Here is a 24,943-nt window from a genome sequence, read left to right on the forward strand (position 1 = left end):
CCCACAACACAGCTTCTACTACCAATCGAGTTACGTACCTAGGTATTTCCTTAGCTGAATACTAACCTTCCCGCTTCCATTTCTCATCGTCGCATTAGCTGATGCCGTTCGCATTGAACAGCGAGTTGCGTGCCGTTTTTGTGTTCCTTGACTATTTTTTTTTCCGTTTTCTTTTTTAAAGGGATATTGTCGCCACCGTTGCAGTAACGTTGCAGCTGCATCGACGCTGTACGATGCCACGAGCTGCTCCGAGTCGAGTCAACTACTCTGAAAGCCAGCAATACAAGCACGGAGAAGGAGAGATCGAGAGAGAGAAGAGGAGGGAAATGTCGGGGGGGGGGGCGCAATGATTCTGAGTGCTAAAGAGAGAAAGAGAGGGAGAGAGAGAGAAAGGGAGAGACGGGGAGAGAGTGTGTGAGTATATCTGACGAAGGTAGAACAAGACGAGAGAGAATGAGAGCGAGAAAAAGCGCAATAGAGAGGGAGAGAAAAAGGTCAATGAACGTGAAACGTCCAGCGCCGTTCGCCAGCGAGTTTACTCACTACCAAAATACACTTGAGGCGGTAGCGCGTTAGCCCGGTAGTCCCAGAGGACCCAAGTTCTCCCAGTGGGTCACTGGTTCATGAGGCGCTTTGTGAGTCTCCACTATCCACACCTCGATGGCATTGATGCGGATGGTAGGGAAGGTACCAAAAATACCATCAAGGTACTTTTTTTTCCGAGTAGGACTGACTACTCTTAATGGTAGGAGTCAGCTGATTATATATATATATATATATATATCTGGTACTAAAACGTAAGGGTACATACAAGCAGTTTATCTGGTAAGACAGTTGTATGAATAAAAATGGCAGCGTACCGATCGTAAAGCAAAATAAAGAGGTTAACTGTTTGAGTCGCTAAAAATATCCGTCGCACCTCAGGCTGGCTGGTTACATCTCGATTCCACCTTCGTCCACGTTTGAGTTCTGCGTTCGTGCGTGTAGTAATCGTCGCTTGCGATACGTACACATTTACAAGTTTGTAACCACTTACGTGCCGTGTTAGTAGTAGCAGCGACAGCGACGTATAATGCAGCCTGTTTTCGCATTCTCTCTTGCGATAGCCGGTTTGGACGAGTAAAATCGCTCTTTAGGAATTCGGGATGAATATAGGGTGTACCATGGGCATCATTTAGATACGGTTTAGCAGGAGGGTGATAGAAGAGTGAGAGAGCGACTTGGCGAGTCAAAAGAGCTCTCGAAGATCTAACGATATTCCATGAAATTGAGTGAAAATTGACTAAAAAATTTAGAAAGTTACTGCCACTTTTTTGAACAAGTTTGAATTTCAAGTCATCTCAAATTTATACCACGTATGTACAAGCCCTTATATAAGTTTATCTTACTTTTGACTTGCATTATTCAAAATTATACACAATAGTGTTTGTTTCTAGCGGGAAATAATCAGGCGGCCATTACTAGACGCGAGTCATTGACACAGAAGTAGGTCCTTAATAACGAGAGAAGAGCGTTCGCTCGTGCCTACCGGTTAGCATTTTGCAAAAGGTGTATCTCAAGATCGATCGCGGGAACGTGGACGTGGACATAAACGTGTGTCGTAACTCCTAGTGCAAACGAGGAAAATCCGTGTACCAAGCTTCGCCTTTTCCTGCATAGATTACGTTTGCCGTATAGGTTATGGCTGGACGTCGTTTCTTATAAACAGTCGTCGGTCAATAAATCATAACCACAATGACAATTGGTTCGGAATTCATCAGGCATCTGGTGAAATCAGGAAAACGAGGAAAGGGTATGAATGAGAATTGAAATTTATCGCGTGCGTTGTGTCGCAACAAGTTCTTCACGTTAGATTTCGTATATCTATATTTCGTACATAACGGACATGGGTGGTGCAATGTAAGACTTCTTCGTCGGCCTTACATAAATATATGTATTGATTCTATTAATTTTTAACCGTCGTGCGTAAATGCGTGCACGAGTACGGACGTACTGATGTCTAGGTTTAAATCATCACTTCGTCCTAAAGAATTGTGTAGAATCCAAAATGCCAGCAGTTATGGGTATGTACAAGAAAGTCCTTTGCATTACGAAGAACGAGAAGAGCTATTTGTTTCATTAACTATTTTTCTCTTACTAGAAATAAGGACCATGTTCGTACGTGCAAGGTTAGGTAGTACTTGAATATGTATACAGTACACACGATATACGCAAAGTCATATAGTACAACTTCGATTCGGCCACTGTTCCGTTACGTGGACATATACGATGTATCCCTCTTGGTATTCGCGTAATCTCGATGCTCTCATGCACGTTAGATGAGAGCCGTTCTTATCAAAGTTTGTTGACCCGCTGCCACGTGGAATAGCACGTGCAAACACAGCAAGATTTCACGAGGAACATCCAGGCTTGGTTTTCCCACTTTCTGCGTCAACGTAACGGGCTATTTGGTTATCCTGGTGTACCAAGAGGTTGTCTAAGGTAAGAAAATAGTGTGGAAGTCTGATAAGAAGGTAACAAAAATCTTGATATGTAACAGGTTCCTGTAGAAATGAGGTAAAATAGGTAAAGGAACTAAAGATCCATGGCCGTATTGATCCTCGCAAGAAGGACGCGTATCTTAGAGGCGTCTAGTAAGAGAGGACAAAGAAAAGGAGGGAGGCGTTGTTCTTGCTCTTCCAAGAACTCCGGCTAGAATTTAGGCTATGAGGAGCTCCTGCCGAATCTGGAACAGCTCGGTCATTGGCCCCACGTTCAATTCCTTCCTTAAGATTTTCTCTCCCACTTCATCATCATCATCATCATCATCATCAGGCTCAGTTTTATCTAACGCACATATCTAACGTCTTCACGGCGAATGAGCCCCCCAGCAGTCTGCTGGACTCCTCGTTATTGCTAATTTATCGTCCCTTACGTATCATCCGCTCCGATCCGTAAGTTTACCTGGCAGCCCCTTCACTCGGCAGTTCATGCGAATCTTGTAATCCTGCGATCGTGCGACCTGCACGATCCTCTCTTTGCCAACTCAGGGGAATAAAAAAAGCCTCTCTTGAACTGCATACACGTGATACAAAAATATACAATCAAGTATGTGGATATACATGAACTACGTAGAGGTACCAGTACGTGAAGGTTGTTACTTCCTTGAGGTGTGGAGCTCGAAAGTGGTTGTCCAGGTTGACTGGTGTACCCAGGTGTACTGATGCTTTTTCGGCGGGAAGAGAAAGGGTAAGGCAGAGTATCCTTTCCCCTGGAGTCTACCTGTAATGATTGCAATTTTAAAGATATTTTTGTATAAATTTACATGAAGATTTATATCACCAGGTGCGGTCGGTGGACGAGACTCTATACCTGGTGCTAATGATAGCCAAACATGCAGTCATTTATGAAGACTGAAAATTTTGCATGGCCGGATCACGTCCAGATGAAACGAGAACCATAGACCTTTCTTCTTGGCTCCTTTGCTTAGCTGAAATTCAAAAAGACGATCTATCAGGCTTGGTGAACATAGCTCACGATCGGCCCAACGTCAACGACCGCATTTGCTCCGATTTTTTTCATCGAGCTGCGCATTGTTCGATTTCACGGAGTTTTTCAAAGAATTCCATACCGATGAGGTGAGCTTGATTAAATACGAGGATGATCCTCTGGCGTTATCTGGAGCAGATGTTTCTCTCTTTTTTTCTCTTTATTCTCGCTATACCTCAACGGTAGCTTCATTCTTTACAATCCGCACCTTCTTTCCCTTCGGTATCTTTTTTTTTTAACTCTATTTCTTTTTATTTCGTAAACTTCTTGTCATTGTCATTTTCTGCTCTCGATACACCAAAGACACCTTCCTTCCGTGACGGAGCTTCCTGTTCGACTCTGATTTATCTCGTCGTCCTCTACTTCTTTCAATTTCAGGGTTGTCCATGTTTATGCTGGTACGAAAAAATCTTCAGGGTACGAACCACTGCATCCTAATGATACTAAGATAACGCTGATGGGTCACATATACTCGCCTGTCGGCTTTCGGCTGCCGAATTATATTGACCCACATGCGATCTCCCCAGGCGTCCAAATACCAGAGAGTGCGGACGCCTGCCTTGAGGCGTTCGGATATTCTTTGCTTCAAGCTGATCCAGCCAATGCTTCTTCTACCACGTACACTGCGAATCGGATAACCAGTGCTACGATCTTCAGAAGAGCGACATCTACGACATTGTACCACAGCTTTGTAATCTTGTAAATTATTATTCTGAACAGGTAAACTCTATTATCTAGTAGATACGTTCCTTGCCATTTAGCCAGGAACACCTTCCGGAAGGAATTTAAACATTCGTTAGGATGATAACCAGGTCGATTTGCCTATCTTAGAAACCCACTGGAAAATGTGTTCTTCGCAGGATATAAATAGAGGTTCGCAGTTGTTATTTGCAGTATAATTTTTGTGTGCTGATCTTACTTTAAAATACTGTAAGAATGATACTTAGTTGGCTAATTGTATCGTTTACTGGAATCAGTGCCAGTTATCTTGGTTCCCGAGCTGTAAGTCATCGCGGTACTCATGGCAAAGCAATTCCACCAGCGCCACGTTTCGTCGGTGTCTTCAACGACAATTATGATCACGATAAAATCGGTATCTGATACTTTTTCTAGATTGATAATATTTCAAATGAGGAATTAATACCTTATGGGATATTTCTTAACAGCGGAGAGTATTAGATCCTGGACTCCAAAAGATCAGCAGAACGTATGGGAACTCAGCGGCCTTTACGAAGGTGACATTATGCTGCACCCTGACGAACCCGACACGAAAAATGGACTCCTTGATGCAACCGCTAAATGGCCTGGTGGTGTTGTACCTTATTATATCCAGGAAGATGATTTCGGCAAGTGTGACTTATTATACAATCATCTATACAATAGGGTCTTATAAAATAACGGGCGGCCATTTTGTTATTCGTCCGGAAGGCAGACCAGGACGAAATAACGCTGATCAAGAAATCCATCGAGGAATATCACGAAAAGACCTGCCTGAAATTTCGACGTTACAAAGAGACTGACGAGGACTACTTGACTATACAAGGATCACAATCTGGCTGCTGGTCTTTGGTTGGACGTCATGGAAAAGGGCAAGTTCTTAATCTTCAGACTCCTGGTTGCGTCCATCGTGGAGTCGTTGTTCATGAGGTAATGCACGCCTTGGGATTTTATCATCAACAAAGCGCTGCTGATAGGGATGAATGGGTTAAAATACATTGGGACAATATACAAACAGGTGAGACTTCTAAATATTTAGGTTTATATCTTTATGTATAATTGCATGGCTGCCATTTTTGTTCGTAGGCAAGGAACATAATTTCAATAAGTATGACAGTGATACTGTGACTGACTATGGTATTGGATATGATTACAAAAGTATTATGCACTATAGTGCTCATGCATTCTCCAAAAATGGAGAACCTACAATTAGTCCAATTGTAAGTCATTCTCTAGTGATAGTAAAAAAAAAGAAGGTTTAAGGTTGCTTAAGAATGCGTGATTTTGAATTTTTAGAAAGAAAAAGTGGAAATTGGACAACGAAAGGGTCTCAGTGAAAAGGACGTGGCCAAGGTACAGTTTATGTACAAAGAGGAATGCGATACTCGTGAACCCGGAGGAAGCGTTGTCACTAGTACCACTACTACGGATTCTGGAATTCTAGGCTGGATTTTCGATTGACTAACCCGGCGTCTGGAATAAATGATATAGAGATTGAGAAACTTGAGAAAAAGAACTTTTATTAGAATTAACAGATAATCTCCATTTTGAATAAACTCCCTCGTTGTGATATACAGTCTCTCTTTGATCTAATAATTGTACTCGATTAACAGATAACTAATGATCTTCTGTCAACCAGCTGGACTTTGCTGATTGTAATAAAGCAACTGCTTCAACTCGTTCACGGCATCTTCTGCAGCCTACACAAAAGACAAAAATTTCACTCATCCCAATTATTGTTTTAAAAAACTATAACCACTCACATCTCTCACTGTATGACCATCGTCCATAGTTAAAGCTTCCAATAAAGTCCTAAGAGGTCTACCCCATACCTGCTGCAGCGCCCTACAACTGAATCTGCCCAGCAGTCGCAGAAGAGTACAGGTCCTCGCCCTGAGAATACTTTGTCGGTGGGTCAGCAATTTTCCAAACAGCTCAACAGTCACTTCTGTATATTTATATAAGATTGTCAAATTATTAGATAGAACACGGAACACAACCAATGCGGATGCTCACCAGGTGTCTTTGTGCGCAGTACGACTCTCTCGACGAGCTCAGCATTCTCTGGTTGTGATCTAAGGATGTTAATCAAAATTGCTACTAAATCTGCCACCACCCTTGCCTTCCTCTTCTCAAGCGTAAGCAGCTGCTGGAGCAAAGGTATTCCATTGACTATATATACAGCATCACAGAATTGTGTCAGGAACTGTTCCTTCATGTGGACCAAGCGACACAGAACAAGCATAGTGCTTTCCAGGGCTTGAAGCTCATCAGCAGACAGACTAGATGCCGACCTGGTATTAGTATTGGACTCAGCCTCAGAACGTTCAGACATAAGAAGCTTTGTCGCATATACAAGATTAGGTACAACTCGCACGTCCAGATAGACGCGCTCGATCTTTGCAAGATCCTCAGCTGCCAGTGATACGACGAAAGGTAGTGAAAGGAGACAAGCAACGTACTCGACTACTCGACAACCAGCTGCGGAATTTCTTAATGGCGAAACAAACACGGAGACGCAGTTTTGCTGAAGAAGAGAACCAATCTCTCCCTCCATTATTTCCTCCATGGACCGGTGCAAGAAGACAACCCATTCCTCGTTCTCTATCGGGCGCTCTACTGCCTTAGGATCCCAATCAGGTAACCTCACATGCTTCTCCGCCAAATGTCCACCGAATTCCTGTTCATAATCTAGACTTAATCGGGTTTGTACGCAATCGCCTTGCCCTTTACAGGCATCTTCTTCTGGTAGGACTTTCATTCTCTGCTCATTTCTGTTTATGCCATCGCCTCTTGCATTCGCATTTACATTAATGTTCACGTTTGTCGCTATCACGTCTTTTGCCTCCAATCTGTCCCTAACTGGAGGTAATACCAGCTCCTCAGTATCCTCCACATTCTCTTTTATGTGTTCTGCTCGTGGAATCTCTAGAGGTCTCAGAGGTACCGGTCGGATGATGGTTCTGTTAGGACAGTCGCTCCGACATAAAGCATGATCTGCAACTAGGAGGTCGCTTCTTAAAGAAGCACGAAGACTTAAGTTTCCCAGAAGGACATCCACACTGGCACTAGATTCTGTACCGCTGGGCTCGCTGTGACGTAGCGCTTGGCAGTGGTGCATCGTGTGGCCATGTTGACAGTAGCCCTGGTTGGTTGGACAATGTATTTGGGAAATGCACATTCTTTGCTGTTGTTCTCTGAGCTTGCGTTCCTGTTCCTGCACCTTCTGCACTGCCTTTTCCAAGACCCTGTGTCGTCGCAAATTTGTTTTATCGTGGGCCCGCATTTATTAAAGGTTTTTATTTACGCGGCGCGTAAAAAGACATACTTTGAACGTGTAGTCGAGCGCATTGCTAAATTCTGCAACTGTTGTTGTTTCGCTCGCGCTTGACTCGCAGATAATGGAGTCGTGAATGGTGTTGGAACAGCACCACCAACTATCAGGATTCTATCCTTCACAAATGGATGATCAAGCAATTCAGGCCAAGTGAGTCTCTGCAATGGATCCTTTTGCAGTAATCCCTGTAAAGGTTATTTACATATTATTTACTACTGTCATCAAACACTACACTGCTGGAGAAATTCCTTACCTGTAAAAAGCTCTTACAATTTGGTGAAATAAAATCTGGCCACTTGACTGCTTCAAAACGGATCAATCTGACCAAATGCAAAATTGATGTGGTTTGAAATGGTGGTGTACCCACTATCAACTCGTATACTATGCAACCTAGAGACCTGCAAAGAGTATACGGAATTGAGACACGTTTAACCCTTACAATTGGAGTCTGTTTATTGCTCATTATGCATATACCATAAGTCAGCATTATGATCATATGGACATTCTTCAATGAGCTCTGGAGCCATGTACAGTGGTGTTCCCTTAATCGATGTAAGAACATGTGTTCCTGTGCTCATACTACGTGCAAAGCCAAAATCACATAGCTTAGCTACTCCATTAGCTTCCAGCAGTACATTCTGTGGTTTCAGATCTCTGTAATATAAAACTGAACCATTTAATTGTTCTTTTTTTTTATTTCATGAGCACCAACCTATGAAGGACCCTGTTAGAATGTAAATAATACAGAGCTGAAACAAGATCGCAAGCTATCACTTGTGTCCGTTCTTCGGATAGTCTTCCAGCCTTTCCCAATATCTCATACAGTTCCTTGTCAGCATATTCTGTCACCACGACTATCTATCAATAACACATGCATCTCAAAACATAAATATCACTATTGACCAATTAATACTTATTAATCGTATTCTTACTTCATTCTCAGTTTCAAAAGAATCTAGCATCTGCACAATATTAGGATGATGAAGGTGCCGCTGTATCTCACATTCTTGTCTTAAACTCTTCAATTCCTTGAAGGAGCGTCCACGCTATAAATTGAAACGTCGTTGTATCCATTAACGAGACGAAGTTATTTATAAATCAGTTGTTACCACGCAGATGAAGTTGCAGTAATTGCACTTACATGTACTTACTTTTCGAATTACTTTAAAAGCCACAATATCGCCATCAGCGCGTTTCTTCGCTTTGTACACCTGACCAAAGGATCCTTCACCCACTTGACCAAGTACCTCATATTTCTCCATATTTTATGTAATTCTGTATGCAACTACTAATTCTGCACTCTAAGAATTATTTGAAAATTCACAAATTAAAATACACTTGTTGCTTATGTATTACGGCGCATGCGATTCCTATCGTGCAATCGACGCAGTCGCATTCTACGCTATCAAGAACCATGTTGCTGCATTTTGTAAGAACACAGAAGTGCCCAGAAATTTGTGCAATGAAGTTGATAACTTCGTAGTAAAGAACCAGAGAAAGAACGTCCATTAGGTAGGTCGATAAATACAAAATTGTTCACAAGGTAATACTACTTTTATCACCAGGTATTTCAGAATTACCGACGGCTATTTGTGCTAATTGCACAAGTTCTAGGTAGTTAACCTTCTTTATTAACACCTTTACAGTGCTCTTGTGTTTTCCGAAGAGTTTGTATAACACATGTTATGTGAGAAAAGGTGTCTCAAGATGAACAACGAAATAAATTCATTTGCTGATTTAAAATTAAACTCATGGATCGTAACACAGTGTGAATCTATTGGTAAATTGAATTACTTATAAATTCTAACAGTTCTGTCAACTGTTTCATACATTCCTATTTCATATCACAGGTTTGAAGAAACCCACTCAAATTCAGGAGAATTGTATTCCACAAATTTTAAGTGGAAAAGACTGTATTGGTTGTGCTAAAACAGGAAGTGGTAAAACATTAGCTTTCGCACTTCCTATCTTACAGAAACTATGTGAAGATCCATATGGAATATTTGCTCTTATATTAACTCCTACGAGGGAGTTAGCATTCCAGATTGCTGATCAGTTTGCAGTTATTGGAAAAACAATTAATCTGAAGAAATGTGTTATTGTGGGAGGAATGGATATGGTTACTCAAGCTCAAGAATTAGCCAAACATCCGCACATTGTTGTTGCGACCCCTGGACGTCTTGCAGATCATCTTGAAAGTTGTGATACATTTTCACTTCAAAGAATACAATTTCTTGTGCTTGACGAAGCCGATAGATTACTTGGTGGACACTTTGATGAACAAATCAAGACAATATTTCAAGCCTTGCCAAAGAAAAAACAATCTTTGCTTTTTAGTGCTACGATAACGGACACTTTGGACAAAGTGAAAAGTGTTACATCTAATGAAGTTTTTGTATGGGAATCTAAAGATGATTCTGGTATGGCAACAGTTAAGGAATTAGATCAGAGATATGTTTTAGCGCCTAGCGATGTTCGTGATGCCTTTCTAGTAGAAGTAATTAAGATGTTCCAAGAAACAAATGAAAATGGGTCGATTATGGTATTCACAGATACTTGCAAGTATGAACAAATAAGAAGTTTTCTTATTTTCATAAATTTTATATGAAATATAATATCTGCGATTTTTTTTAGACATTGTCAACTATTGTCTGTGATGCTAAATGAAATAAGTTTTACAAATGTAGCACTGCATGCTATGATAAAACAGAGAGAACGTCTGGCAGCATTGAGCAAATTCAAATCAAACCATGTTAAGATTTTAATTGCAACTGACGTTGCCGCCAGAGGTTTGGATATACCATTAGTGGAATTAGTAATTAATCATACAATTCCGAATGTACCAAAAGAGTACATCCATAGAGTTGGTAGAACAGCGAGAGCTGGTAGAGGTGGAATGGCTATAAGTCTTATCACTCCGCATGATATAAAATTACTTCATGCTATCGAAGAAACTATTGGAACTAAACTGACAGAATATAAAGTGGATGGTAAGGATCAAATATTCCATATTTTAGAATTTGTATTTTTTAAATGTTCTTTCATCTCGTTATTTTCTTAATTTCAGATAAGGAAATTGTCACAATATTTACACAAATATCAGTGACAAAACGCGAAGCCGAAATAAAGCTGGACGAAACTGACTTCTACGAGAGAAAAATGATAAATAAGAGAAAAAAGTTAATTATGGAAGGAAAGGATCCTGATGAAGAAGAAAAGGAAATTCTAAAGAGGAGAAAAAAATGTAAAAAACCTAAAAAGACAAAAAGTGCTATGAAAGTGAGTTAATCCTTGATTCGTAATTATTAAATTGGCAATACTGATAATGCACGTATGACATAGTAATAATGAATATAAATTACCATGTAGTATGAAGCATTTTGTACAATTTTGTATGATAAATGTTTAATAATCTTGTTGGCTATAACTCATCAATAAATGTAATATTTGTCCATACTTTTTTTATTTCGTAGAACGAAAATCACATTGCAGTATCATATAAATTATTATTCGTTAGCGTACCCATAGATACCAAACAATAAATCAATTTTTTTTTAAATTACAATAACACAGAGTCCATTGAAAAAATTAATATTAAAGTCACATTATAGTGTATCCAACGTAGTGATCATATTATAGAAAATTTCTTAGATATTTAATATCAAAATATATTATTTCCTAGGTACTTTTTAATTCGTATTAAAAGTAATGCAAGGTATAAACTCTAAAGTCACAGTCACTGACACAATTATACTAATAATAATTTTTTTCCCTAAAAGACTTTCGCTAGCAGATGTCATAATTATCCATGATTAGGCACTTGTGATACATCAACGTAACCTAACAAATAAATTTCTAGTATGAAAAACAGTTATTTGAAAAGGTCTCATTCCGCTTGTAGAATTTTAATGGTGACTAATATTAACTATGTATGACAGAATAAAAACATTATGCATTTGGCTGTATCGTTAACCAATATATCTACTGTATTGGTATATCTTATAAATGCGTATAGAAGATATATAAAGAGTACATTCGTCAAATTAGGAATAACATGATAAAACTGAAGTTCGTGTTAGAAAAATTATTTATGCTTCGATTTATATACTAAAATGATTTTAGATTATTAAACTTGATATTTTTAACTCGACAATTGCTAGAGAGTTAGTATCTAAATTTATTGGCAATATGACAATAACTTGCATTGTAAAATAAAAAGAATCTCACTTTTTTGGTTTTTAAGATACTTTCAGCAGATATATGAAAATTTTCGAAAATCGAAAATAAATACAGTTATTTCAGAGACGAGCTCGGACTTTTTCCTCATCCTGTATTAAGTGTAGCCTATCGAGGAATTTGTATAGTTCGGCAATATATTCTTTGGGATGTTTTTGGAAGTGGCCAACGTGGGAAGACCCTTCGAATATCTTTACATAAGTCTGTGAAAATAAAAATTGTTATGTGACAATAGTATTTTTTTATTATTATCAACTACTTATATTATTATTATTAACTTACTTCCACGCCCAATGAATCCCAAGAGTTTCGTACTCTCATGTTGCTCTCCACTGTTCCAACTGGATCTGTTTTACTGACCAAAAACAGAGCTGGACTACGAACAAGATTTGTGTGGTAAAGCTGGCTGGATCGGATGTAATATTGTGTTGCTTGCTTATAAAAGGTTTTCATATGGTAACTGTAATTTTAATAAATGCTTATAAAGCAAATCTCTTGGAGATATTTAAAAATGTCATTAACGCATGAAATCTTTTACACATACTCTAAATATTTTTGCAAAGCTGTCTGTAACATAACATTGTTAGGAAAAACAGCCCGACCCACTCCAATTTGAAGTTCAGCCACATCAACTGCACTATCCCATATGTGTCCAACAATACGATCTATCACATTGTCATACTTTTTTCGATCCATGTGTATAAAGTCTAAGACTTCTCCCCACATATAACCACCCACAGAGAATCCATGGAGTAATATTTGTTCATATCCCTTATTTTGTTCCAAAAATTTAAGCAAGTCCAGTGCAACCAACTGAAAGATTGAAAAATATTGAGAATAATACTCAAGAGTACTACAGGACATAGCGGTACTTACACGAGAACCTTTAACAGGCCATATGAGTTGCCATGGACTAATAGAAACCATAACAACATCGAATCCTTGCTCCATGTAAAAGCTGGCATATTTCATCATATGTTTACGCTTTGACATCATCCAGCACAATAAAACTAAAAGTGGGCGATCTTGTGGACTATTCAGATTCTGAACAACGTTATTATTAATTTTCACTTGATTGTCTTGCGAGATGAGCTCAATGTTCTTTGTAATATGATGAGCAGATATAAATCGGCAAGCTGCTACATGAGCATACTAAAAGGAAATAATTTAAGTATTTACAAAAACCTCTCGCTTGATATATTCCCATTAAAATGCTTTTCCTATACTCAAGCATGAAATTTGTAACAAACATATTTCAGTACCAAGTTCTGTTTCTTTGCCAACAACTGAGGCCGAAAATGCTGCCTAATCTGGCTCTTCCCCATCAAAGACGTTGCAATCCTTGTTATCATCATCGTGGCTATTTTGTTCCCACGCACACGGATTGCTTAAAATCTAAACTAAAAAGAATATATTTAAATTTATAATTATTTGCAATAAAAATAGCTTCTTAGTAATACAAAAAAATACCATTCCAAAAATACTTGCAAAGCAATATTATTATCACCAGGGTCAAACTTTTGCGGGCACTAGGTACAAAGTTCAATTGAACTGCACACATACATTTTATGCAACTGTACTTACAATTTAACTTTGCAAGTGACTAACAGCAACAATACCGTTCCAACTTATAATTAAGTCGAATGCTCAAGATCTACAATAACGCAATAATTTCTCCAGTCCACGAGCAAAAAATTACTTAATGCGTTTCGCAGTCTTAACAAAGACCAAATACAATTGATTATTGTAGTGTTCTAATACTTCGTACCTTTATTATCTCACTCGATGATCTTTAACAATGCGTTTCCAATATTTGATAACAATTATAAAGTGTTAAGCTGCCAGACTATCACACAATCAGATAACTACCAGACAGCTAAGCCTTCGGACTCTCACAATATTCTTCGCCCCACTATCTTTTCACATGTCTTTCCAGCTGCGTTCAAATAGAGAACAGCATACAAAATTAAGCATTTATGACTCTTCGTGTAGACAGTATACAGGGTAGTCAGTAAAAACGCACCGTCAGAAGTTGGCCGCAAGTGGCCGACACGGCAGTGTGGCCTCTTGAAAAAATGACATGTGACTGTGACCGATTCCCATAAACGCACACTGACAGTTCGCATAGCAATAAGGTTATTGAAATATGTCAATAGTTAGGTTACTGAAGTAATTAATTAATATTGTAATGACAAAATGTGATGTCAGTTAAGATTTATTTTCACAACAGATTGCAATTAAAATAATGTAAAGTTTAAAATATTCACAATTTTGATATTTCCAACTAATGATCACAACTGCAATTCTGCAATACAATGCTGCAATTAATTTAAAAATCAATTAATTAAAATGTTTTTATAGCAAAAAAAAGCAGGAAAAAATCTGTATATACATATAATGACGCATGCACAGGTCACATATACCGTTGTGAAAATTTAAACAAATCAATGATTATCCTAGACCAAATTACATCCGTATAATTTGTATATTCACCTTTAATTAGCATGCATTAGACTTGCATAGAATTATATAAATATACTTGGTACCGTATTGCATAATTTAATGATTCAATTAATATCATTGTATTCTGGTTATCTGTGGAGTTAGTCGAATTCTTACATATGTATTCTGCGATCACGAAACCTACACGTGATTGCTGTGAAAAAAAAACCTATGTGAATAATGTTAAGTTTATTAGGCGATTTACATATTGAATACCCTTGATGAATCTTTTTGTAGTATTACATATTTAAATTAATATTTTATTTGTATGACGATACTGTACATACTTAGTCATAAATAACTTATAACAGACACTTCAATGGCTTATAATAAAGCTTAAACTTTGTATAGGTAAGACAATAATCTAATCAGCAGATACAAAAAAAGAAACAGAAAAAACTCTTCTACGATGTGCCAAAGTTCAACATATTTGAGTTAACTAATAATGAAATTCGTACGCGTTTTGCGTTGCATTTTTAATATCGTAATAGTACTTTGCGATACGAGTGCGAGAAAGCGAACTTTATAGGCAGGCGGTGAAGTTGGTCGCACAGCCGCACACGAGTAACACAACAGCACGAGCCGAAGGCGAGTACTGTTTGTTTTACGAGTGCGGCGAGTGTGACAAACTTCACGACCTGCGTATAATGTTCGCTTTATTGTACCAGTATCGCATAATATTTTCTGTAACGAATGTATGAAAAACGCTACTTTTTGTGCCTCCAAAGTTACTGGAACATCTCTTCATTGGAGAAGGCAGCCATAAGAAGAGCAAGGAAGGCTTCCAAAGTCAATGCATTTCATGACAGCGCGCGAGAACAAAGTGTATTTTATCGCGCTAGTGCGAGAAGAAAGCACTAGTGCGATAATGTAAAATTGGGCCGATTTGCGCATGCGCAGCATTTTTATCGTATCCTTAGTTATAAAGCGCCACTTTCGCCACACTTTGGAGGCACGAAAAGTAGCGTTTTTCATGCATGAGTTACATAAATCTATTATCATGTAATATTTAATTACAAACAATTGATATTGCGTTCATCTGCCTTGTATGGATCATAGTAACATGGTTTCAGTATATTTGATTATTCACAGTCGATAGGATTTTGTTTCATCTGCAATATCAATTTTTAATTAATTTGAATTTGATGAAGAATTGCGTTCCTGTTACTATGTTCAGTCATTTAAATCCCCCAAAAAACACTTACGTGTAAAAACTACGCCAAGTATAGGAGTGCTGTGTATTCCTCTAATAAAAAGTATTGATATCAGATTACGGAGGCCAAGTACATAAGTCACTACATGTTTGCCTATTATATGATTTAGCACTGGCCCATCATTTTAATTGTATTTTCAAAATTTCTTATAACGTTTTCACTACTCTTTTACATTACTACTGCTTCCCGTAGTTGATTATGATTTAATGGTCATTTAATAATTACTAAAACTGTAGATAATTCCTTATCGAGTACTACTTGGCGGGTCACACTACGGAAATTATTAAGTTAAATCTTGTACTGTCAATAAACAATATGAATGCAAATTCGTTGTATAACATTTTTTATTAAAAAAACAATAGCTGCTATGTCTACAAACTACTCACGATCCTCTTTAACTTTATTATACCCTCTGCGTAGCTGCCTTTTCAACTCTTGCTTTTTTTGGTTTATTCCAAACTCTAATACCAAATCTGATAGTTTTTTAGACACTTCATCTATGTTTTTTAATATATTATCATCATCATTCTGTCCATCTTCGGTTCGATATACATTCTGTACAACAGCATCTTGTTGTTGCAGTTGCTGTAAAACCGAACCATCTGTTAACACTAATACCAAATCTAATAGTTTATTAGACACTTCATCTATGTTTCTAAATATATCATCATCATCATTCTGTCTATCTTCAGTTTGATGTACATTCTGTACATTATATTGATGTTGTGGTTGCTGTAAAAGCAACCCATCTGTTGAAAATAGTTGTGGGCACACTTCCTTATCAAGAACAACTTCATTGTCACTTTCATTTCTTGAATTGTCACTCTCATATTTATAAAATGGAGACTCCCGACCAGAAACCTGCCTCTTTCTTCTTCGCCTTGGCGTATGTAATCGAACAGGGCTTGTCTGTATCATAAAACGTTGTCGTCTTCAAAATAGAGCCAAAGTTTATAATTTAAGAAATCAAGAGGAAGCCTACTTACTGCACTATCGTCATCACAGCATATAGCACAAAAACAAGAGGTTGCGTGTGGTTTCAAGATTTCTTCATCAATTAATTTTTCCAAATTCCTTCCTCCGAATCGTATGCTTTTTGTCCAATCATTAGTAGACGCTCTGCCACATAACGCCTTGAATTCAATCGGAGTATACCAATTTTGGCCTACTTTTATAGAGCGGCCTCTACCTCCAGAGCCAAATCTTCTTTTATGTAATTCAGCATTGGTGGTGTTGCACCTGACTGGTAAAACGGCCATATTTGCGGCAGATACGTTAGTCTGATCAGATTGACCTTCATCTTCGCTACTTTCAATCAATATTTTGGGGGGTATCAGCTCTCCATGACAAGGAACTGCGTCCGTATCTTTGTCTGCAGATAATATTTGGTTCGATTGTCCTGAACCAGGTAGCTGCAAAAGAAGTTTTCGTTGGTATATTTCAAAGTACGAATAGAACGACGACGATTACTTAAGTAAAATGTTCAAAGTCGAGAGTTCACCTTCACCTGGTCGGACGTGATAACATTGTAGGTCGTACCCTCGGTCTTGTATACAGGTCTGAGCAGTTAGGCGAAAAACGTGCTAGCATCGGTTAGCTGCGCTATGTCAGCCATAGGTCAGCAAGCTTCTTCGACATTATGTTTTGCGGACAAAACCGGCAACATTAGCGGTTACAAGCTAGAACGTGTTGATGATAGGGAAACCTGTATACAAGACCGTGGTCGTACCATTGCTCGAATTAGCAACTCCAATTATTGAACCTACCGATAGAGAACACGATACCGCAGTACCGGGAACATTCGTTGATGGTTTCAGCATCTCTTCTTTAACACAAGAAGAAACTGTAATGGGAAAATTTTGAAAAATCGGGTCTTATATCGTATCGAGTAACAGTTCGAAAATGTGCCACGAGTGGCACTGAAGCTATTTCCCTCCTTCCTTCCTTTCTTTGTTTACACCAGCAAATCACGGATCGTTGTTAGTTTTCCGATAGATAATAGAACGGAATTGTGGGTTCACGATTGGTTGTTTAAGTTACGCGGTACACAAGGTACCATAGATATAGAAAAGTCATAAATGTAGCATAAACTGATATTTTAGGCAAGGGGTGTGTGGGAACATGAGGGTTGGGGGGGAGTTCGCTGCATAACCAATCAAAGTCAAGCTGACTCCTTCCTTATTATGCCTTAACATGATTGGTTCTCTGCATCATCTCTTTTACAACACTGCGCTTGCTTCCAACAGTAACCAATGACAAGTAGGCTCAGTGTAACTCGGCCCCCTCCCTGGACGGCTGCCCCCACAGGGTTATGCTACATCTACAGAGATCTATGCTTTTCTATATCTATGCAAAGTACGCTCCATGGGGAATCAGTCTGACCATCAAGGGACTAGTTGAAAAAAATTCCCAAGCCAAATTTGTTTTTATACGCTTATATAAACAAATAACCGTCAAACGTTTAGCATAATCCACCAATCACTGACAAACGATCAACAAACGATAGCGAAAAAAATTAGTTCGATCGGTCGCGATGAGGGGCTAGAAGCTCGTAACCAGAGTTTAAACTTCGATTAACGTCTTTGGAAAGGGTCATTATAGCAGGCATTAGTAATACAAATGGTTTGAATAGGTCTCTTAAAGTTCCCGCCTTTATTTTATTCAAGTTTTTAGATTACTTTATTTACCATGGCTTATGATAATAAACACAAGGCATTGTTACAACAAATTATAGAGAAAGGTGTGATGCTTAATGAAGAGGCACAAAGATTAACTGTCAAATTGTTTGGTAGGTAACCTTTATCATTTCAATGTACTGGATGATGCACTTACTCAAAGTTTCATTCTATTTCAGATAATGACAACGTCCTATTATTTGCTAATGTTTTAAACTCAAAGCTGCAAACTCTGAATATGGAAGTAAAGTCTGTGACTTGTGAACTGAGTGGAGATAAATATTGGATGCTGAGTAGTACCGTGCAATACGACGTGGCCAAGTATAATTGCTGATTCGTTTGAATTAAACCATGATTTTTGAGTGGCTATTTTTTCAGATGTCAAACTGAATTCTCTCCTGGAGAACTACAACTATTGAGAAAAATATTTACTATAATCATTGAATCTGATACTGGTAGTGTATCAAGTATAAATTGTCTAAATCTCTGCAGTTCCTTAAAGTCAGAGTTAAGTATATCTAATGCTCAAGACTTTTTAACGAAGATGGTGGAACTGAAGTACTTATTCTTGAAGGTAATGTATTGATTATATTGTAATGACAATGTTAAATAACTTTGATTTACATATAATTATCAATCATATGCCAATAAATTTGACTTTCAGGATGGAATTTTTTTTATGGGTGTACGGAGCATCGGTGAACTGATGCCTTATTTCCGAGCATATTATGAGCAAGACACGTTTCATACTTGTTTTCTTTGCAAACAAGTTATCTTTCATGTAAGGCGAACATAACATTAAATATGTACCTATATTAATGTTTTCTATAATTTTGTTTTGTTCAATAGGGTAATAAATGCGCTCACTGTGATGTTACATTGCACTTGTATTGTTTAGAGAATTTTGGCCGCCTGCATAATCCAACGAAATGTCCCAATTGTAAGCAACCGATGTCAATCGGTAACTCATCAGGTATAATCATACTTTATTTAGCCAAATTAACTAAATGTGAAAAGTAAAACAACTATTATATAATCTAGATCAAGATATAGTAGATGAAGGTGCCACTACTCTATTTACACAAGAAAGTACCTCAAGGAAAAGATCTACTCGTAAACGACCACATACATCACGTTAAGAATGTAAGGGCTTATTTTATTTTATTAATATTCTACGTTTTAATTAAAACAGTGGCAAATTGACATTCAAGACTAATTTAAAACAAGAAGTAAACACTTTTATTATTTACATATTTTACAACTTAGATTAACAAATCTCAATAATTAATCATACTTTGATTTTAAGTATATTATCCAAATCTTTCACCATCACGTTTTCTTTTTTCCTTCAAATACTTCTCTCAAGTATTTAAGTCCTGCAGCGATTGTTTCTGGATTTATGTTTTTCTCAGAGTTGTGATCCTCTTCTGTGCCGATATGGTGATTTTCATTATTCATACTTAATGTAGTTATGGAAGGTGGTATAGTATGAAGTATGTTTGATAGTGTCACTTGAGAATATTCAATAGCACTAGGTGGTGGAACTGGTAATGGTATTTCCTGTAAGAATTCCTGAGAATTTATAGGCTGCACTGTACTCTGTGTGATGTTGTATGGAACTGTGTATGTTTCTGATGGATCAGATGAATTCAAAGGCTTCATATGTCCATTCACTAATTGTTGAATTTCCATACTTACAGGACTAATGTTTAGACAAGGAATACTTGGAGGTGGTGATAGATATGCTCCTGGTAGAGGCATCATTAGACTTTCTGATGAATCAGGATGTCCAGATTGTTCTGAATTGAAGTAATTCACTGGTATATTCTTGGATACTATGTTTTGAATTTGTTGATCTATCATAGTAGCTGGTAAAGGTCCTATGATATCGGAATTGTTTGTATCAGATTGTTCATCGGAATCTGTGTGAGCATCCGAGTTTGGTACAATAGGCTGCGGGATACTTTGTTCTATAGAAATATTATGGGGACCAGGAATTTTCATTTCACTTTTAATATTTGGTGATATGGAACGTGTATCGGCACCAACAGTCTCAACAATATCATTAATATTGTCTATGTCGTTAATTTCTTTTTCTCGTTTACCTTCCAAATAACCTGCACTCTTAAACATTTTATAAGAAGGAGCAAATTCATCGAGTCTATCTTTTCTACGCATATTCACCCATTCTTCTTGTGACATTTCATACCAATGAGTTCTTTTTCCAAGTAATTCACCAAAAGCTTTTATTTTATTCTCAATGGTTATAAGACTATCTTCTTCTACATCACGTTTATTTGAATTATCCTTTGTATCTACATTTTTCTTTTCATCATCATTATTTTCAGTATTCGCCACACTTGTAGTTTCATTTTTATCATTAGCTTTTTTCTCAGCAAGCTCCTGCTTAGTTTCCTCTTCAGTAGGCTCAGCTGGTAAACCAGCTCTGATTCTTTGCCGAATTCTTGCCACTTTCAGCCTATTTACCTCCATCTTATTTCTAAGTTCCTTCATCTCCTGCATTTCCTTTTGTTTTTGCATTGTTTCTTTCCTCAATTTAGTCAAATTTTCTTGTTGCTTTGCTCTTTGCTCCTCATCTTGAGAAAATGCATAATAGCCAACACCGTGAGCTCGAGCTTCATCGAACAAAACATCTTGATAATGTATATCTGTTTTATCTGCTAGTTTTTCTGTCTGTTCTTCCCATTTTCTTCTCATTATTTCAATCTCAGGTTCTGTTTCTTGCACTACTATATTGCTGTATGGCTGTTCTTGTTCCTTCTTTGAATCTGTCTCATTATGAGGTTTTTTCATAACAGCATCTTTAACAAGTTCATCCTTGTCTCGCATTTGTTGTAAATCTCGACGTAGACACTTTCTGGTACGCCCAAAACAATCTTCATATTCAATCCAATCATCCTCTGGATCTGAAGTTCTCTCGTCATAATCATCTTGATTGATAGGATCCTCTTCAGATTCGTCAGATTTGTTTGAGAAATCCACAAGGAATAGTGGGTTAGTATTGTTTCGATTCTTCTTTAATCGTTCGTATAATCGTGATTTCGCTTCCAACATTAATTTAGACTTTTTATGTGCATTAATATCATCAATATCAATAATCAAATCATTAGATTTCTCGGGTTTCTCTTCCTTAACCTTTTTTGTCCTAACCTTTGGTTGTTTTGTTATTGTTCGCACAGTTTCATTTTTCGCTTTTGCATCATTTACCTCTGTCTGTTTACGCAAAAGCTCAGCTTTTAAACCAACCAATGATGAAAAATTAACGTTTATTTTCTTTGAAGCATTCATCCTCACTCTTATTTTACTTTTTATCTATTTACCCCTGACGACATTTATAGCAATCACAAGAATACAGTAGGTTATGTTAAAAATCTGCCATCTTGAAATTCACCTCATTTGAACGGCAAAAAATATGATTTTCGCGCCATTCAAAAGAGCGACTTTCATGGATTCTAAAAATTCTAATAGTAAAATAAAGCAATATTCATTTTACGTTACCACGTTATTTTTACCATAGGAACGAAGAAAACCATTGCAAAGTCTTTGAAAAATCATCAGAATCTTCTCAGAATCTTCTGTAATGAAAGAAGACGAACAAGAAATTCAAATTATCAAACCGCAAAACAGTTACTTGAGTCGTTTATTGTGATACCCTAATTCATAAAAATAACAATGACAATGTACTTTTTTTTTTCATAAATATCACCACGATCGGCTTGCGAAAGGAATAACATTAGATAGAATTAGTCCGAAGTTTGCAAACGCCGTCCGCATTCACATTAAGATTATATATGTCAAATCGTTACAAGTTTTGCTACGACGCAGCTATAATTCGCGATGATATTCGTGGACAAGCATAACGACCTAACGCACAAGTTACGTTCGTAGCCCAACACCACGTAGCCATTTCCATTTTATTTTTCTCCTGTACCGATTGCAACGCGTAGTCGTGAACATAAGCGCAAAAAGTATAGTTAGCAAACAATATCGTCCTAATGGCAGTGACGGAAGTTCTGTCCCTGTCTATCGATTTATCAGACTACAAAAAAAAAGAAAGAGAACATACGTTAACAGATATTACATCAATAGACTAGACGACTTCCAATGAATGAACAAACACCGTCCACGGGAGACCTTTAGTATATTTCTCTTTTTTTTCCCTTCATTTTTATATTCATTAAACTCACGTGCTAATTATACAGAAATTAAGATAACCGCGTATCGTAACCCGTCGTTATCATACATAGCGAAGGACTATGGCGTATAACAGGTGGGTATTTTAATACGATACCGATGACTATACTACATGCTATACCTGTCGATACAAACTGAATTTTCAGGGCGACGATTGGCTAGTGTATAAAAAAATAATGTAACAAGATTAATAAATTAGTGAGAATTTCTTTAAGTGCTCTTGTTGTATGGGAAAGGTAAATGCCAAGGATCTCAACATTCGCGATCAGCTTCATCATTGATCGAAGGTACAAAAGTACGCACGAGGTATTCGCGCGATTCTTATTGACAGTTGAAATTCAAATTTTTCGCGAAAACAAATCAAAGATTTTAAAAAAAATCGTTTAACTAGTCACACCATCTCTTATCCCTTTCATTACAATTTACGTTCCGCTGCGAATAAAAATGAAGCTGACATCGATTTCACGAGTCCTTGACAAAACGGGCCGTTATTATTATTATTATTATTATTATTATTATTATTATTATTATTATTATTATTATTATTATTATTATTATTATTATTATTATTATTATTATTATTATTATTATTATTATTATTATTATTATTATTATTATTATTATTATTATTATTATTATTATTATTATTATTATTATTATTATTATTATTATTATTATTATTATTATTATTATTATTATTATTATTATTATTATTATTATTATTATTATTATTATTATTATTATTATTATTATTATAATCGCAATATTGAAACAGAGTAGTATTATATATATCACAAACGTATCGGGGTGCCGACTACGGCACACCACCCCGCAAGAGAACCTACGTCATATTAATATTTAAGTCTAGTTTATATTACATCGCCGTCATTGTAGTTAAATAATAATTTGTATAAGAGTCAATTACGATCTATTGCACAACCGAGGGAAGATTGCCAATTAAAGATATACATCGATATATTCGCACAATTTTTTGATCGAAACAATAAGCGCTCGATTTTGTTCCAGGGAAAAGTTTTGGGATTTCAAAACTGACCGGAAGGGCAGGGTCGTACCCCTACCTCCTTACACCCAGGGCAATGTCGTCATCTTCTCCCAAACATCCCCCGCGCATCGACTGTTTTAATTTAGTACTAATTTATATTTCGAGATTTCGTGCTTTTGCTTAATAGCGTTATTGCGTATCCCTTTGGATATTCGCTCAGTATATATTCAATCGCTCTGGCCGCAGACAAAACGCGTTGATATTTTAAAGAATATTGTTTTACAATTTTTATAACTTACGCAGAATTATAAATTATCATTTTTTCATTATCGTATTCTAAAGACAGTCGCACTGATTTCCATTAATTTTTTTATCTTACATCGAATCCCTCCATCTTGAGTCATTTGAAGAAAATCAGAATCGTGTACTGACTTGGACCACATTGTCCTTCTAGTAAATTTTTACGGCTTTCTTTTGGACGATACGCTCCAAGCGAATTCTTTATAGTAACTCTATATGCTCTCGAGAAGAATGTCCTTGCGCAATTTTATGAAATCTTCATTGAGTGACAAAGCATGATATATTACAAGGTAGTATAGAATACTGTTATGAAATTCTTATGTCAGCCCTATATACAATTCTTTCATGATATCTGTTCACGCAATTGTGAATAATGGTATAGTAGTAGTAGTAGCAATAATAATAATAATAATAATAATAATAATAATAATAATAATAATAATAATAATAATAATAATAATAATAATAATAATAATAATAATAATAATAATAATAATAATAATAATAATAATAATAATAATAATAATAATAATAATAATAATAATAATAATAATAATAATAATAATAATAATAATAATGATGATGATGATGATGGATGATGATGATGATGATGATGATGATGATGATGATGATGATGATGATGATGATGATGATGATGATGATGATGATGATGATGATGATGATGATGATGATGATGATGATGATGATGATGATGATGATGATGATAATAATAATAATGATAACAATCAATTGTTTATGAAGATGATGATAGTGATGATGCTGATGATGACGACGACGACGATGATGATGATGATCATGATGATGATGATGATGATAATAATAATAATAATCGCTAACTAATATTTAGCTAATTTTATTATTTCGTAATAACTATTTTACATAGTCTGTGTATGGATTTTTCATTTAATGAAGAAGAGAGAAAGAGAGAGGGAAGGACGATTAACTTTATAAGTTTCTGCGTGATTAGGTAAACGCTAATGCGGTTCAATGCCTGCGAGCCAATAATTGCATTTAGTGTGAAATTTTCAATTGAAGCTCATTTCAAAGACCTTTCGTGCCTGATGGATGTTAATGAAATTAAAAGATCAACATTCAGAATTGAAACTGTATTATTTCTACGCTCTGATTCACTTCGACGATTAGAATGACGATTATGAACATCAAACTCCTACAGAGGAGTAATTGCTAAGTCATT

General features: G+C 36.7%; 7 protein-coding genes across 21 annotated transcripts; 3 read left to right on the forward strand and 4 right to left on the reverse strand.

Annotated features, from left to right (window-relative positions):
* The first annotated feature begins 912 nt into the window (after nucleotides 1–912).
* LOC107272649 (astacin) lies at nucleotides 913–5,815 on the forward strand. 2 transcript variants are annotated; one of them, XM_025089886.1, is made up of 11 exons: nucleotides 913–1,355; nucleotides 1,437–2,063; nucleotides 2,141–2,481; nucleotides 2,540–3,228; nucleotides 3,325–3,617; nucleotides 3,907–4,227; nucleotides 4,506–4,621; nucleotides 4,695–4,874; nucleotides 4,961–5,263; nucleotides 5,332–5,465; nucleotides 5,542–5,815. In XM_025089886.1, exons 5-11 carry the CDS (start codon nucleotides 3,406–3,408, stop codon nucleotides 5,704–5,706), a joined length of 1,431 nt encoding a protein of 476 aa, XP_024945654.1. In that variant the 5' UTR covers nucleotides 913–1,355; nucleotides 1,437–2,063; nucleotides 2,141–2,481; nucleotides 2,540–3,228; nucleotides 3,325–3,405; the 3' UTR covers nucleotides 5,707–5,815. The 2 variants fall into 2 exon arrangements, with proteins under 2 accessions (XP_024945654.1, XP_024945655.1); XM_025089887.1 differs by having other exon boundaries at nucleotides 914–2,063; nucleotides 3,907–3,926; nucleotides 4,056–4,227.
* Nucleotides 5,749–8,958, reverse strand: LOC107272646 (serine/threonine-protein kinase fused). The gene is made up of 9 exons (XM_015749994.1): nucleotides 8,734–8,958; nucleotides 8,515–8,628; nucleotides 8,295–8,440; nucleotides 8,057–8,236; nucleotides 7,836–7,980; nucleotides 7,574–7,767; nucleotides 6,262–7,493; nucleotides 6,009–6,193; nucleotides 5,749–5,945 (listed from the first exon to the last, which is right to left on the reverse strand). The coding sequence occupies exons 1-9, from the start codon at nucleotides 8,842–8,844 to the stop codon at nucleotides 5,877–5,879; spliced, it is 2,376 nt and encodes a 791-aa protein (XP_015605480.1). The 5' UTR covers nucleotides 8,845–8,958; the 3' UTR covers nucleotides 5,749–5,876.
* On the forward strand, nucleotides 8,919–11,038 carry LOC107272647 (probable ATP-dependent RNA helicase DDX49). Of its 3 annotated transcripts, none has more exons than XM_015749995.1 (5): nucleotides 8,919–9,094; nucleotides 9,148–9,362; nucleotides 9,433–10,144; nucleotides 10,217–10,572; nucleotides 10,650–11,038. In XM_015749995.1, exons 2-5 carry the CDS (start codon nucleotides 9,263–9,265, stop codon nucleotides 10,868–10,870), a joined length of 1,389 nt encoding a protein of 462 aa, XP_015605481.1. In that variant the 5' UTR covers nucleotides 8,919–9,094; nucleotides 9,148–9,262; the 3' UTR covers nucleotides 10,871–11,038. The 3 variants fall into 3 exon arrangements, with proteins under 3 accessions (XP_015605481.1, XP_015605482.1, XP_015605483.1); XM_015749996.2 differs by having other exon boundaries at nucleotides 8,963–9,094; nucleotides 9,229–9,362; XM_015749997.2 differs by having other exon boundaries at nucleotides 8,989–9,125; nucleotides 9,229–9,362.
* Nucleotides 11,029–13,840, reverse strand: LOC107272648 (transmembrane protein 53). 6 transcript variants are annotated; one of them, XM_015750000.2, is made up of 7 exons: nucleotides 13,587–13,840; nucleotides 13,403–13,472; nucleotides 13,081–13,218; nucleotides 12,695–12,970; nucleotides 12,363–12,631; nucleotides 12,101–12,278; nucleotides 11,881–12,021 (listed from the first exon to the last, which is right to left on the reverse strand). In XM_015750000.2, exons 3-7 carry the CDS (start codon nucleotides 13,171–13,173, stop codon nucleotides 11,881–11,883), a joined length of 957 nt encoding a protein of 318 aa, XP_015605486.1. In that variant the 5' UTR covers nucleotides 13,174–13,218; nucleotides 13,403–13,472; nucleotides 13,587–13,840. The 6 variants fall into 6 exon arrangements, with proteins under 6 accessions (XP_015605484.1, XP_015605486.1, XP_024945657.1 ...); XM_025089889.1 differs by having other exon boundaries at nucleotides 13,307–13,472; XM_015750001.2 differs by lacking the exon at nucleotides 13,403–13,472 and having other exon boundaries at nucleotides 13,081–13,213.
* Nucleotides 13,841–15,860: 2,020 nt separating this feature from the next.
* On the reverse strand, nucleotides 15,861–17,460 carry LOC107272583 (deformed epidermal autoregulatory factor 1 homolog). Of its 2 annotated transcripts, XM_025089893.1 has the most exons (4): nucleotides 17,301–17,460; nucleotides 16,521–16,946; nucleotides 16,186–16,443; nucleotides 15,861–16,035 (listed from the first exon to the last, which is right to left on the reverse strand). In XM_025089893.1, the coding sequence occupies exons 1-4, from the start codon at nucleotides 17,352–17,354 to the stop codon at nucleotides 15,913–15,915; spliced, it is 861 nt and encodes a 286-aa protein (XP_024945661.1). In that variant the 5' UTR covers nucleotides 17,355–17,460; the 3' UTR covers nucleotides 15,861–15,912. The 2 variants fall into 2 exon arrangements, with proteins under 2 accessions (XP_024945661.1, XP_015605343.1); XM_015749857.1 differs by having other exon boundaries at nucleotides 15,861–16,443.
* A 435-nt stretch (nucleotides 17,461–17,895) lies between these two features.
* LOC107272642 (non-structural maintenance of chromosomes element 1 homolog) lies at nucleotides 17,896–23,922 on the forward strand. 6 transcript variants are annotated; one of them, XR_003061290.1, is made up of 7 exons: nucleotides 17,896–18,322; nucleotides 18,389–18,530; nucleotides 18,588–18,783; nucleotides 18,874–18,990; nucleotides 19,108–19,182; nucleotides 19,251–19,352; nucleotides 23,451–23,922. XR_003061290.1 is itself a non-coding variant. In XM_015749986.2 (7 exons), the coding sequence occupies exons 1-6, from the start codon at nucleotides 18,223–18,225 to the stop codon at nucleotides 19,346–19,348; spliced, it is 777 nt and encodes a 258-aa protein (XP_015605472.1). In that variant the 5' UTR covers nucleotides 17,898–18,222; the 3' UTR covers nucleotides 19,349–19,352; nucleotides 23,451–23,921. The 6 variants fall into 6 exon arrangements, 4 of the variants coding, with proteins under 4 accessions (XP_015605474.1, XP_015605472.1, XP_024945663.1 ...); XR_003061289.1 differs by lacking the exon at nucleotides 23,451–23,922 and adding an exon at nucleotides 21,748–21,983; XM_015749986.2 differs by having other exon boundaries at nucleotides 17,898–18,322; nucleotides 19,059–19,182; nucleotides 23,451–23,921.
* LOC107272640 (coiled-coil domain-containing protein 174) lies at nucleotides 19,426–21,719 on the reverse strand. Its single transcript, XM_015749981.2, has 2 exons — nucleotides 19,908–21,719; nucleotides 19,426–19,769 (listed from the first exon to the last, which is right to left on the reverse strand). The coding sequence occupies exons 1-2, from the start codon at nucleotides 21,516–21,518 to the stop codon at nucleotides 19,539–19,541; spliced, it is 1,842 nt and encodes a 613-aa protein (XP_015605467.1). The 5' UTR covers nucleotides 21,519–21,719; the 3' UTR covers nucleotides 19,426–19,538.
* Nucleotides 23,923–24,943: the final 1,021 nt, after the last annotated feature.

The sequence above is a fragment of the Cephus cinctus genome, unplaced genomic scaffold, assembly GCF_000341935.2.
Source record: "Cephus cinctus unplaced genomic scaffold, Ccin1 Ccin1_scaffold1205, whole genome shotgun sequence".
Classification (NCBI taxonomy): Eukaryota; Metazoa; Arthropoda; class Insecta; order Hymenoptera; family Cephidae; genus Cephus; species Cephus cinctus.

Excerpts from the sequence above, each read along its gene's own strand:
- LOC107272649 (XM_025089886.1), top strand. The coding sequence starts at position 3,406 with ATGGCCGGATCACGTCCAGATGAAACGAGAACCATAGACCTTTCTTCT. Across the intron at positions 3,618-3,906 it reads AAGAATTCCATACCGATGAG|GGTTGTCCATGTTTATGCTG; the intron begins GTGAGCTTGATT and ends TTTCAATTTCAG. Across the intron at positions 4,875-4,960 it reads TATCCAGGAAGATGATTTCG|ACCAGGACGAAATAACGCTG; the intron begins GCAAGTGTGACT and ends TCCGGAAGGCAG.
- LOC107272646 (XM_015749994.1), bottom strand. The coding sequence starts at position 8,844 with ATGGAGAAATATGAGGTACTTGGTCAAGTGGGTGAAGGATCCTTTGGT. Across the intron at positions 8,629-8,733 it reads CTTTTAAAGTAATTCGAAAA|CGTGGACGCTCCTTCAAGGA; the intron begins GTAAGTACATGT and ends TTCAATTTATAG. Across the intron at positions 7,494-7,573 it reads CGCTCGACTACACGTTCAAA|GGTCTTGGAAAAGGCAGTGC; the intron begins GTATGTCTTTTT and ends GCGACGACACAG.
- LOC107272647 (XM_015749995.1), top strand. The coding sequence starts at position 9,263 with ATGTTATGTGAGAAAAGGTGTCTCAAGATGAACAACGAAATAAATTCA. Across the intron at positions 9,363-9,432 it reads AACACAGTGTGAATCTATTG|GTTTGAAGAAACCCACTCAA; the intron begins GTAAATTGAATT and ends TTCATATCACAG. Across the intron at positions 10,145-10,216 it reads GTATTCACAGATACTTGCAA|ACATTGTCAACTATTGTCTG; the intron begins GTATGAACAAAT and ends GATTTTTTTTAG.
- LOC107272648 (XM_015749998.1), bottom strand. The coding sequence starts at position 13,173 with ATGATGATAACAAGGATTGCAACGTCTTTGATGGGGAAGAGCCAGATT. Across the intron at positions 12,971-13,080 it reads TGGCAAAGAAACAGAACTTG|TATGCTCATGTAGCAGCTTG; the intron begins GTACTGAAATAT and ends ATTTCCTTTTAG. Across the intron at positions 12,279-12,362 it reads GCTTTGCAAAAATATTTAGA|TTACCATATGAAAACCTTTT; the intron begins GTATGTGTAAAA and ends TTAAAATTACAG.
- LOC107272583 (XM_015749857.1), bottom strand. The coding sequence starts at position 17,354 with ATGCTGAAACCATCAACGAATGTTCCCGGTACTGCGGTATCGTGTTCT. Across the intron at positions 16,947-17,300 it reads CGGTATCGTGTTCTCTATCG|CTACCTGGTTCAGGACAATC; the intron begins GTAGGTTCAATA and ends CTTCTTTTGCAG. Across the intron at positions 16,444-16,520 it reads GCTGTGATGACGATAGTGCA|ACAAGCCCTGTTCGATTACA; the intron begins GTAAGTAGGCTT and ends TTTATGATACAG.
- LOC107272642 (XM_015749986.2), top strand. The coding sequence starts at position 18,223 with ATGGCTTATGATAATAAACACAAGGCATTGTTACAACAAATTATAGAG. Across the intron at positions 18,323-18,388 it reads ATTAACTGTCAAATTGTTTG|ATAATGACAACGTCCTATTA; the intron begins GTAGGTAACCTT and ends ATTCTATTTCAG. Across the intron at positions 18,991-19,058 it reads GCAAACAAGTTATCTTTCAT|GGTAATAAATGCGCTCACTG; the intron begins GTAAGGCGAACA and ends TTTGTTCAATAG.
- LOC107272640 (XM_015749981.2), bottom strand. The coding sequence starts at position 21,518 with ATGAATGCTTCAAAGAAAATAAACGTTAATTTTTCATCATTGGTTGGT. Across the intron at positions 19,770-19,907 it reads CTTGTCTAAACATTAGTCCT|GAAATACCATTACCAGTTCC; the intron begins GTAAGTATGGAA and ends GAATTCTTACAG.